Source organism: Theobroma cacao, chromosome 7 (genome assembly GCF_000208745.1).
Source record: "Theobroma cacao cultivar B97-61/B2 chromosome 7, Criollo_cocoa_genome_V2, whole genome shotgun sequence".
Lineage (NCBI taxonomy): Eukaryota > Viridiplantae > Streptophyta > Magnoliopsida > Malvales > Malvaceae > Theobroma > Theobroma cacao.
In genome coordinates, this window is record NC_030856.1 from 4,250,191 (window position 1) to 4,261,576 (window position 11,386).

The 11,386-nt window shown below is 34.2% G+C and overlaps 2 protein-coding genes across 2 annotated transcripts; one reads left to right on the forward strand and one right to left on the reverse strand.

Annotated features, from left to right (window-relative positions):
* LOC18593839 (protein ULTRAPETALA 1) lies at positions 3,333-5,585 on the forward strand. The gene is made up of 3 exons (XM_018124220.1): positions 3,333-3,504; positions 4,098-4,413; positions 5,411-5,585. Exons 1-3 carry the CDS (start codon positions 3,333-3,335, stop codon positions 5,583-5,585), a joined length of 663 nt encoding a protein of 220 aa, XP_017979709.1.
* LOC18593840 (lysine-specific histone demethylase 1 homolog 2) lies at positions 7,028-10,535 on the reverse strand. The gene is made up of 3 exons (XM_007021232.2): positions 10,439-10,535; positions 8,400-10,060; positions 7,028-8,269 (listed from the first exon to the last, which is right to left on the reverse strand). Exons 2-3 carry the CDS (start codon positions 9,931-9,933, stop codon positions 7,548-7,550), a joined length of 2,256 nt encoding a protein of 751 aa, XP_007021294.2. The 5' UTR covers positions 9,934-10,060; positions 10,439-10,535; the 3' UTR covers positions 7,028-7,547.

The window sequence follows — 11,386 nt, forward strand, 5'->3', positions numbered from 1 at the left end:
TGGTATCAAAGCCTAGTCAAATCTTCATTAATATAAGACTCTTTCATGAAATATTTTAGAGTTGAAATAAATGATATCAGAACTTACAAACATGTTTTTCAATTGTAAATGTAGATATATGACAAATGGTATCAGAGTCTATCCAAACTTTTATTAATATAATACTTTTTTATGAAATATACTATAGTAGAGACAAGTGGTATCATAACCTACCAAAATCGTAGAATTCTCTCATGAGAGATACCACAATTGATGTAGACATGAACTAATGTGAGTCTCTCTCCTTAATGAGTGAAAGAACTAGTGCAACGTATTTCACATCATTAAGAGATAGGATGAGTTTTGGCCTTATGAATTAAGGCATTCCTTCACCTAATAAAAAATGTCTCTTAGGTTGAAAATGTGAGCTTAAACTAGTGGTATCAAAGTCTGATCTTAATCTTATAAATAAGGGCATTTCTTCACCTAATAGGAATGTCTTTTAGGTTAAAAATATGAGTCCATGACAAGTGGTATCAGACTTTACTCAACTCTTCATTGATGTGGAACTCCTACTAGACATATTAGGGTCGAGATAAGTTAGAATTAAGATAAATCCCTTTCTTTTATAAGTAAAAGAGTTAGTGAAATGAAGGTATTACACAATTGGGTAAAATAAAATATCACAAATCGCACATTACTAAAAGATGAAATAGATTTTGAACTTATATGTAAGGATTTTTTTTATTTAATAAGCATTTTTTTTGTCAGGTTGAAAAAGTTGGCCAATGACACGTATGTATATACACATACACATTAACTTTAAGCTTAAACTAAATCAAATCGGATTTACAAACAACCCTAAGTTAAATTGCTACTCCTTTTTTTAATATGTAAATTCATTGATCACATAAGAAAACTCCAAATTAAATTCTACTAGACAAATTATTTATTTTCCTTTTTCATGATAAAGACAAACTCTTTTAAAATTCATTAGGTAGCATTAATAACCAAATTAATATATTGCTTTTGTATTTATTTGAATGAGACTTATTATGAGTTTGTTTTATTCAAAGCATTCACAGATATTATCAATCATCATTAGAGTTGAACAACATACAATATATAAGCAATGGATTGGTCAATAGCAACTTATTTAAGCTTTTGTTAGAACAAATCAAATTAATTAGATTTTGAATTTCGAAATAGAAAGTATATCACTCGTATCTATCAATTTTAATACCTTTACTCTGTACATGCATTTGTTTCATGAAAAAATACGTTGACATGTAGTAGAATGCATTTTGTCTACAACGTACTCAGTGACGTCACGCTTTTCACCTACCACATTTCTTATTTGGTAGATTCTATACTAAGGCAACCGAGTAAATGACATAATATTTAGGTCCGTTTAGGGTGGATTTTCATATCTGTATAGATTGATTTGACAGATAAGATTCCAATTTTAAATTTATTTACAGATATATCAATTGATTAGTTTGCTTATAAATTTGAAGCACTGTCACTGACTCCATTGCTCAGATAGAATAAAAATTCGATTAAGTTTTACAATATATAGGGAGCTCCGGAGCAAGATTCCTATCGAAGATCAACATAAGGTAACCCTTCCATTTCTTCAATGTTATTTTCATGATCTATATTCAAAGTTCTGTAATGACTATCATTTTGTGAGATTTCTCAATATGAATGCTGTTATTTAATTGCAAATTTAATTTCTAACATATGTTACAATCAAGTTTTGTATTTTGATTTGTTGAAAAATTTGGTGCTAGATTTTCTTATTCACCATTTACTCATAAGTACTACCTCTTAATTTATCATATCTACCTCTTAATTTATCTAGATATGTGTTAAGTTATTTAACTGTTTATTTTTTCATATTTGCAAATGATAAATTCTTAGAAAACATAGATCTTGAGTGACAATTGACCATCCGTGCTTATATTAAATGATGACTTGATGATTGAGATGTAACATATATAGGGTTTTTTTTTTAATTTTGTAGCATTTTTTCCCTAATTTATTATGAATAAAAAGGTTTAGAAAGATCTATCATGTCCCTTTTACATCATCTGATAGGATAATAATCCATGTTATTATATAAAAAAGGGATCTATCAATTTCTTAACCAAATTGAATATATATAATGTATTCAAGTGTTGTGGACAATAACCTTAGAGAAATGAAAGGATCTACTCATTGTTTGTAAAAGAATGATATCTATGTGCATTTTGGGTACCATGATTCTACTTTGTTGTAAAATAAAATTTTTAACAAAGAAGTATTATGTATGATGCAATATATTTATTTATTTTTTATGTCACAATATTTGACCCTTAAATAATTTCTTGATATATTGACAACAAATTAAATTTCCCTGCATTTCTTCTCTGATATTTTGTAGGTTATGCAATTCCAAATATAAATGTTTTGGGGTTTGAATTATAACAATTAGAAATACAAGGATCAATGGGTTTTTCATCTAATTTTCCCCTAAGTTCCTGTTTTTTTTATTAAAGTCTTATTACATATCAAACTCTTGAGTATAGAGTCCATTCATCTCTATTGAACCTTAGTATTATAATATATATATATATATATATATATATATATACATATATATTATTTCTTTGCAATAGTAGTTTTTCCCCTTAGATTATGTTCATTATCATAATAAACTTAAATCTTGTTTTTTAATGCCATAAATCTTTAGAAAATTGGTTTCTTAAACATTGTTGCTAATTTTTCATGAAAAACAATTCATTCACAAGGATCGAAATTGAAGTTAACAAAAATTTATCAAATAATGATTTAACTTATCTCAAATGTGAAGAATAAAATAGAATTTAGATAATTCGAATACGTGTATATGTATATATGTGTACATGCTACTGCTATACTTTTTTTGCGTCACTTCATGCAACTAGAGAGTTCTAACATTTGTCAATCTTCCTTTGGCCAACTTCCCATCTCTCTCTCTGCCCCATCTTTTCCACGTTTTGGCTTTCTTGCATGCTTGTTGACATGTCTTTGATGAGTGAGTTTCTGTTTCTTTACCATAACCAGAGTTTGATACCCTCTGGACCTTGCATGTCTTCGTTTAAGGTTTAGGACACATAGTTATACATACATATATATATACCCTTTCTCTTGCTAGAATCCTTTAAATACCCTTTGCTTCCTAACATCAAAATCTACATTAATATATCCCGACATTGGTTCCTTTCAATTTCCTGTCAGCTGACAAAATCTTTTAGGCTTTTTTCTTTGTACTTTGTGTTTCCAATATTTCCTGACAGTGGTGTTTAGGGTTCTCTTTCAGTGTGTCAAACATGCTGGCTGACCAAGAGTTGAAAAGCATGGAAGGATTCAAGAAAGGATCCAATTACATTGAGGTTAAGGTTGGCTGCACAAGCAAGAAATATGGTGATACCGTAGGGAAGCTTAGGGTTTTCTCTAATGGCCGATTTCTCATATCCTGCGAATGCACACCGACTTGTGGAGGTAAATCACTACTATTTCCTTCTTCTTCTTCCTTTTTGCCTGAGTTGTTAATGAATAACTACAGAGTTCTTTACTTTAATTTTGTTTCTTAATGCAACTTCATGTTTTCACCACATTGATGTTCATTTATTCAATTGTGTCTTCATTTATATTTTATACATGAAAATCATTGGCAGACCTATAGGTTCTTTGAGTAATAACTTTCATTGGTGAAGTCCTTGCATTGCATGTACTAAATGGTTCACCTATATCTATCAATGTCATGCAGCTTTAACATATATAGTACAAGATATGCTGGAAATGTTTCTAGGTACTTTTCATGAAATTGAATTTCTCAAAATCATAGCTGTTAATCAATGGAAAAATCCCATGATTCTTTCTTTCTTTTTGTTTTCTACTCTATAGTATTAAAGCAAGTTAATTACTTTAAGCCTGATTGATTAGAACTTGGAGATTAACCAGAGCTTCAAGTTGTGGTTTCTTTGTTCTTTTCTATACAAAATTGTGCATTAATTTAGTACTTGAGCCGTTGAGTTGCACCTCTTCCCCATGTCTTTTTTTCTAACCAATGGATGGCAACTCTTGATAACAAGACAAACTGAGTCCCTATGACTTTGGAAAGCATTCTGGAAAAGAAGGAACGAGGAAATGGAAGAACCACATTTGGGTGGTCCTGAACGACAAGAAGGTTCCCTTGTGCAGAACTGTTCTCCTGAAATATTACAAGCATGCATCAAATGGAGCAAGTGGGTTGCAACCTAAGCGCCTTTGTCATCGGGATGAGTTCATTAGTTGCTCAAAGTGTAAGAAAGAACGCAGGTTTCGTCTCCGGACTGAAGAGGAATGCAGGAATTACCATGATGCTTTGATTACCAGAAGGTGGAGTTGTGAGAACTGGCCATATGAAAAGTAAGTTTCAACATCAGTTGCGGTCTAAATTAGAAAGAAAACTATAAACAAATTTTACTGTCATAATTAAAATCTGATCTTATAGAGTATTTTATCTAAATAAGTTTTATCTGTCAGAAAGAGTCAGAAAAGAGACATAACATTCATAAACACCCACTGCAAGGCCCTGGACCTGTTCATTTTTCTGTCATATTATTCCTGTTGGTGTAAGTTACTTTATTGGCCATGTAGCTCTAGTATGGCCAGGATATAATAGCAGGCATGATCTTGGTTCTGCTCTTGTATGATAACTAATATTAGATTTCTTTCTTATTATAGATTAAAAGGAAACTTGGTTTGTAAATGATTTGCAGCATGGCTATGATTTGATCAGCCACTTTAGGATTGTAGATTTTCTGGTTTATTTTAAATAAACAAAACATAGTGGCATAGTGAAAATCCACCAGAAAACTTCTTTAACTCTCGAGTCTTCTATATAGACAATGATTTTTTTTATTAACTTTAAACCTTTTAGTCTGAAATAAATATCAGTAACCTGTAGCTGGTTTTCTGCTGTCAAATTGACTGAAACTTGATAGAAAATGTATATCCCAATGTAATTTGATTGAGCTTTACCTTGTCATTTAGCTAGCCAAGATCGGAGTGGTCCATGCTTGTTTAACAGTCTTTTTGTTCATTATCGGTATGACAAGCTAGAGTTTGAGAGGTCTGCCTGAAAGAAGTTATTTGGTAAACCAAACTTTGCTTGCTTAAGTGTTTTCTGATACAAACCATCAGAGAGTTGACACTGAAGCATCAACCATGTTACATTTCCCTTTTATGCATGAACAATTACAGGAAATCAATATACATTCTATCTGTAACTTCTGACCGTTCTGTTTAGTATATTATAGTTTTGAATTAATATCTAAATATGAACCTGAAACATATCACATAGTCCATTTCCAGTTAGCCAAATTCCTAATAGCTTTGCATTTGTTGGTTCATTTGCTTTCAGGATCAACTGCCAAACTGAAGAAGAGCGGGCAGGTCGGAAACGCTGCAGAGGCTGTCCTCAAACTCCAATTTGCAAAGGTTGTACTACTTGTGTGTGTTTCGGGTGCCTCAACTGCCGCTTTCTGGATTGCAAGTGCCGCACTTGCGTTGATTTCATGAAAAATGCAGAGCCTTGAGCTTGGAAAACATCCTTTCTATGCTCTTATCAAACTCTCATTTCGGAAGCAGCAAAGGAAAAAGGACTATTTAGAGTTCTTTGAAGTTCTATTGGGATGTTTGTTTTAGGATTGTAATGACTTTGCTGTTTATATGTTTTCTTTAGAATAATTCTTACATCTTAGCAGGCTGGACTAAGGTTTTACTTTGCTAGTGGGCAATGCTATGAATTGGCACTTTAGTCCCACCTCAGTTTAAAGACATTTTTAGCTTCGGTTGCTAATAAAGTAGTTTCCTTTGCTGCTGCTTGTTTCTTTATGTTGCTACAAGTTTGATTTTAGATCTTTTTCCTAGCTTTCTTTTCTCTCTTGACTCTGGCATTAGCCAGAACTCAGCTGAGAATAACTGTCAGTAGTTGCACCTGCAACTAAAAACAGAATGTGCTTTTCAAAAAAAAAAACTAAAAACAGATGTACACTGTCATGGTCCCAAAAAGGAGCCGTGAATCACAATCGGTTGTGTATTAGAGCACAACAGGGTATTTAAGTGCTTACACCGTCTTCAACTTTTGAGATATTTGTTTAGGATAAACCTGTGAAGCCATGGGTCCAAACAAACAATACCTTTTCAAGTTGGCGTGGATCGTGACATAGGGCGTGTACAGTTCACTCATCGGATCAATCATCAAACATTTTCTCTGATTCCTTGAGAGTTGATCGGGGCTGCCTCCCTCTCTTTTCCTAATGACAAATCACAACTGGAGAGTTTTTCAGTAGTGGTTCTAAAGTGCTTAGGACACAGATTCAGCAATGCTTTTGGTAGAAAGATAGAAAAACTTTTTAGTGGTTAAGCTATCCCACCACTCTTTCATTGCATGGTTTTGAATAAAACCTCTCATCATTCCACTTTTACTGATTCCATCACTTATCTTTGATGTTAAATTGAATTAAATTTTGACCTACTGGTCTGGTTTGGTCTGCAAGAATATTATTTGATAAACAGCCAATCTATTAAAGCCAAAGCTCGCTCTTTCTTTCTTTCAAAGCCGTATCCCCAATGATCCATAGTTGACATACATGTGACCGCACACAAACAACTGAAATTGAACAATTAAGGCACATAGACAACTATTCTTAAGCTTTCCACTATACATCTGTGGTTAGCACACCCAACCATTACATTTAGCATCATTCAAAATTCAAAAAATCTTTATATTTGGTCACTTGTATGTTTACCAGAGAACAGCAAAGAGGAAACCTACCAACAGGACCACAGCAACTCATGATCATGAACATCAAAATTAACGCAAAGAGATGTCTTAATCAAGCAGGTGAGAAATCCAGAAAAGAAGAGTATGGTTGGATGGCAGCCGCTACGGCAATATACATTGCATAGATATTGAGTTTGTCACAAAATGTAACTGCAAGAAATGAAGGTTTTTCTGTCGATTGTATCATGCACATATGGAGGGGAAATATGTATATTTGCACCAAAGATGAAAGGTTTATATACAAAACATACACGATACAACAGAGAACCATACTGGCCTAGGAAAAAAAATACAAAATACAAGTTTTAACTTGGAGTCTGCATATGGAAATACATGGCTTTCGATCTCTTAGGATTTTCTGGATTGTTTACCTCAGCTTTAATATGCTGCTTAGTACATGTAGAATTTCCGACTGAAATCTGCTACAGCTACATGATGGACCAATGAGTCCCACAATCAGGTACCGTTTTGGCCATCAACAGGTACAAAAATGTGCTTCAGCTAAGAAAGAATTGAGTAGTTCTAACTCTGATCTAACTCTGATGAAGTCATTACTCTTGAAGTCAATTGACAAACTACCAGGCTAGATTATGTACAGAACCATGCACCGGAGAAGACACACTATCCTTCCAGCCTTCCTCTCAGGGAGTGCTAGTATGCATCAAGAGTTCATGCTGAAGAGATACACAATGCAATGACACCAATAGCATGTTTAGACTTTACTTTGCTGTGGAGTATATATGCGATTCCTGCCCTTACCTCTCCTTGCATTAGCAATGCTAGTAACCAAGGAGTTACCTATGTTTCCAAGGGCATTAGCTCCCATAAGCTTTAGTCCAAGATTATTTATCAAATAGACCAACTTACTTTCATTTTCTCCGGTCACCAGCTCAAGCTTATGTGCCTGCTCACGAGATATTGTTGTGTAAAGTTGCAAGGGTTGATTTGATAGGGGTCCACTGCTGCTTTCCAAAACCCTTCTCATATCAGCTTTGCAATTATCAAAAGTAACTCTCAAGAGCCCCAGTGATTTAGTGTCTTCTGTTAACGGATTGAATACAAATGAGAAGTTCCCAAATGCTAGATCAGGCCTCTTGAACAGCTCCACCAACACCTTGCTGCTTGTTCCAACATTCTGCTGCACAGACCTCCTAATATTATTTTGGCGAATTGTTGTGGCTCGAAGAATACGCGAAGCTTCCCTTAAGCCACTCAAATAGGCACCATGCATGGTGGCAGGATATTGCCTAGTTGTGGCTTCACCAGCAAAGAACAACCTGTTTCCCACGCTTTCTGCAAGTATATCATAATCTCCACCAGAGGACTGTACTCTAACATGAGAGTATGAACCATAAGAAAGGGGGTCATTTCCCCATCTTGTACAAATTGTTTGTACAGGGTCAGGCACATCTACACCTTTTGGACCATATATAGCTGCAAGAAAAATTAATAGATTATAAGGCTGCTTTCCAAATGAAGAGATGGGAAATACTAGAGCACAAGCATGAAGGAAGCAAGAAATTTGTTGACATTTGTCATAAGTTCTTGGAAAAATATATAGAACCTCTAAGTTTGCTTAAAACACGAAGGAGCAAGAGTGAAGGATCAGTGCGTTCAAATGTTTGTGCAGCTTCACCAGCCACCAGCGCAATCAACACTGGACCTCCAGAAACGGTATGGTAGCTGTAGAATAAAAAAAACTCTCCACGATTATTGCTGGTATCATTGAGACATCCAAATGTATCTAGGTCTTCTCCCCAAAATACATGGGGGAAAACCATGGCAACTTTATTCAGGAGCCCGAAACCCAGTCTCTCAATTGCTGCTAGCTTTCTTTGAGGTAACTCAGGTTCAAATCTAATGGTCTTTCTCTTCAAGACTCCAAGAGGCACAGTGCAAAGAACCATATCTGCTTGGAATGCTTGATCACCAGCAACAACCTCAACCCCTTCATTCCCGTATCTAATAGCATCAACAGTTTTCCCATAGATTATGGGAATTCCTTCACATAATGCTTTTATCAATCTCCAATTCCCTCCAGCAAGAAAACAATGGTCTCCACCCATCTCATAAGGATCATCCTGGTCCCAGTAGGCAGCTGACAAGTCAGAAAGACATCCTGCATTTGCATATTCTAAATTAGCAAGATGCCATTCAAGAAGTTTTCTCTCCTCTTCACTTCTAGCCACAGCATACAACTGCCTGAGCTTTTCCAGAACTGATCCCAGAGAAATATGATTTGCAAATCCACCCATTATTTGTCTCAATTCCATGACTTTGTCAAGCAACTTGTTAAAGATCATTTCAATCCTGGAGTCAATTTCCTTATTAACAGGCATGCCATCAGGTCTGTACAAAGGGCAATTATCTCGTACCTTATGAAGTGGAATAGAAAGTTGCCTAGCCAGAACTCCAAGAGGATTGGCATGGATACCAGTGATTACACTGCCACCAAGATCCACAGCAGCATGTTTATCCTTCTTACCCATCTTTTGAGTATAAACTCTTCCGCCAGGTCGATTCCTCCCTTCCAAGATAACAACCTTAAAACCAAATGACAACAGCTGCCTTGCCGCTGCCAAGCCAGCAAGTCCAGCTCCAACTATTATCACAGAACCCTCATTTGCCTCCTCTGACATGTAAGAGGAAAATGATGGTGATACTCCAAAATTAATATAGCCATTATACAGAAGAAAGTCATAAGCTGCAGACATCAAATGTTCATATTCATTACTCACAGTTTCTTTTATCTGTCCCTTCGATAACCATATATGTACATTACTCCTCCACCGAGTAAGGATATGATTCCTAACAACAATATAATCATTCTGCTCCTTTCCACCTAATTCTCTTACCACCCCTGCTTTAATTTCCTCCTCAAGTAACGCATCAATGGGGAACCCCAAAGATAATGCTATCATAGCCTCAGTTTCAGTTTCTTTCTCCAACTCCTCCTTTGTTCTATTCTTTTTCCTAAATGAACCACCTATATGCTTCTCTATAAACTCATCCATTAAATTCTCATCATAATTCTTCAAACCAGCTTTCTTCCTCAACGACCTCTTTGATACCAATCCTTCCGAAACTGGTGTCTCCATTGTTACTTTCTCTAACAAAATCAACTTCTGAAAGTCTTTCAAAAACCATGAAAATTCCTAATCCCCCAAAACCACAAAACCAACTTCCATTTTATACACAATCCAATATAAAGGCATTTCCTCGTCCCTGCAATTCCATAGAACTAAATGAATTTCTCATCCCAAACAAACCAAATGGATTTCTAATCTTTTCACAGTTCTATGGAAAAACCCATAAAGAATCTGCCTGGTTTTCTCCAAAATTTCCATCTTTTTAAATAACTTGAAATTACAGAATCACTAAACGGAAAGATTCACAAAGATTCAACTTTAACAACAAAACCCCATTACCTTTCTGATCGTATACAATAAAAAGGAATCGATTACAAAGAAAGGAAACAAAAACTACATCAAAATTAGAGCCTTGAACACTGAATTTTGTGCAAAAAAACTCGAGCTAAAAGCTGGAGTACAAAAAGGGAATGCAATACAATGCTGAAGAGGTGAGAGAAGAGTGGTGACTCACCTTTTCGGGGGGCGAGTCGACTCGTGAATTTGGGGAATTTCAGGCGGTTCGTGGAAGCTTTATTAGGGTTTTTCTCCAGGTGAAAGACCTCGAGAAGTGTGGAAAGAACACGTTGAATTTTTTAGAAATTGGATTGGAGGGAATTGGGAACGAGGAAGTTGAGTTGGGCCTGAATGGGCCTAAACGATTATCGTAATGGGCCTGTTATCATTAATGATATTATTATAATAAAATAAATAAATTTGACTTAGTGATTAAGATCTTATTAAATCTTCAAATTAAATATTCGAGTCTCATCATTTACAAGTTTTTTTAAAGATATTAAATTATTAATATAAATTGGGTCGATCTGATTTAACCTAGTTTAATCGGGCATTGCTCGATCCAACGTCTATCCAATCTAAATGCTGTTTTTGAATTAGATAGTTCGATTATTAAAACTTTGAAAATGAGTAAGCTCATGACTTGTAGGTCAAGATTTTTATTATTAAAGAGAAAAATTAATTTCACATTAATTTTATAAAATTGTAAATTCTATTTTTAATTTATATTTAAATAAAAATTTATTATTTTTCATTTGGTAGAAAAAGAAATTCGAGTTTCGCTCTTTAAGAAAACAAATATTATACACCAATTATTGAGTTAAATGTTCAAGTGAAAATTTTTTCTACTACTTTAAAATGAGGTCAAAATCTTGGCTACCACACTAGCTTTCTTCCTAACAAAGCAAAAAAAATAAAAATTAACATTTAAACATTTGATTCAATAATATATATATATAATTTTTTTATTTAAAGAATGAATTTATATTCTTTTTTCTCAAAATTAAAAAAAAATAATGATAAGAATTTTAAAAGTAAAATAAATAACTTTAAAATCCTCCATTACCACTTACAAAATTCACCAACACATGTCCTGTTTTTTTTTTTTACTCAATACATAATTAAT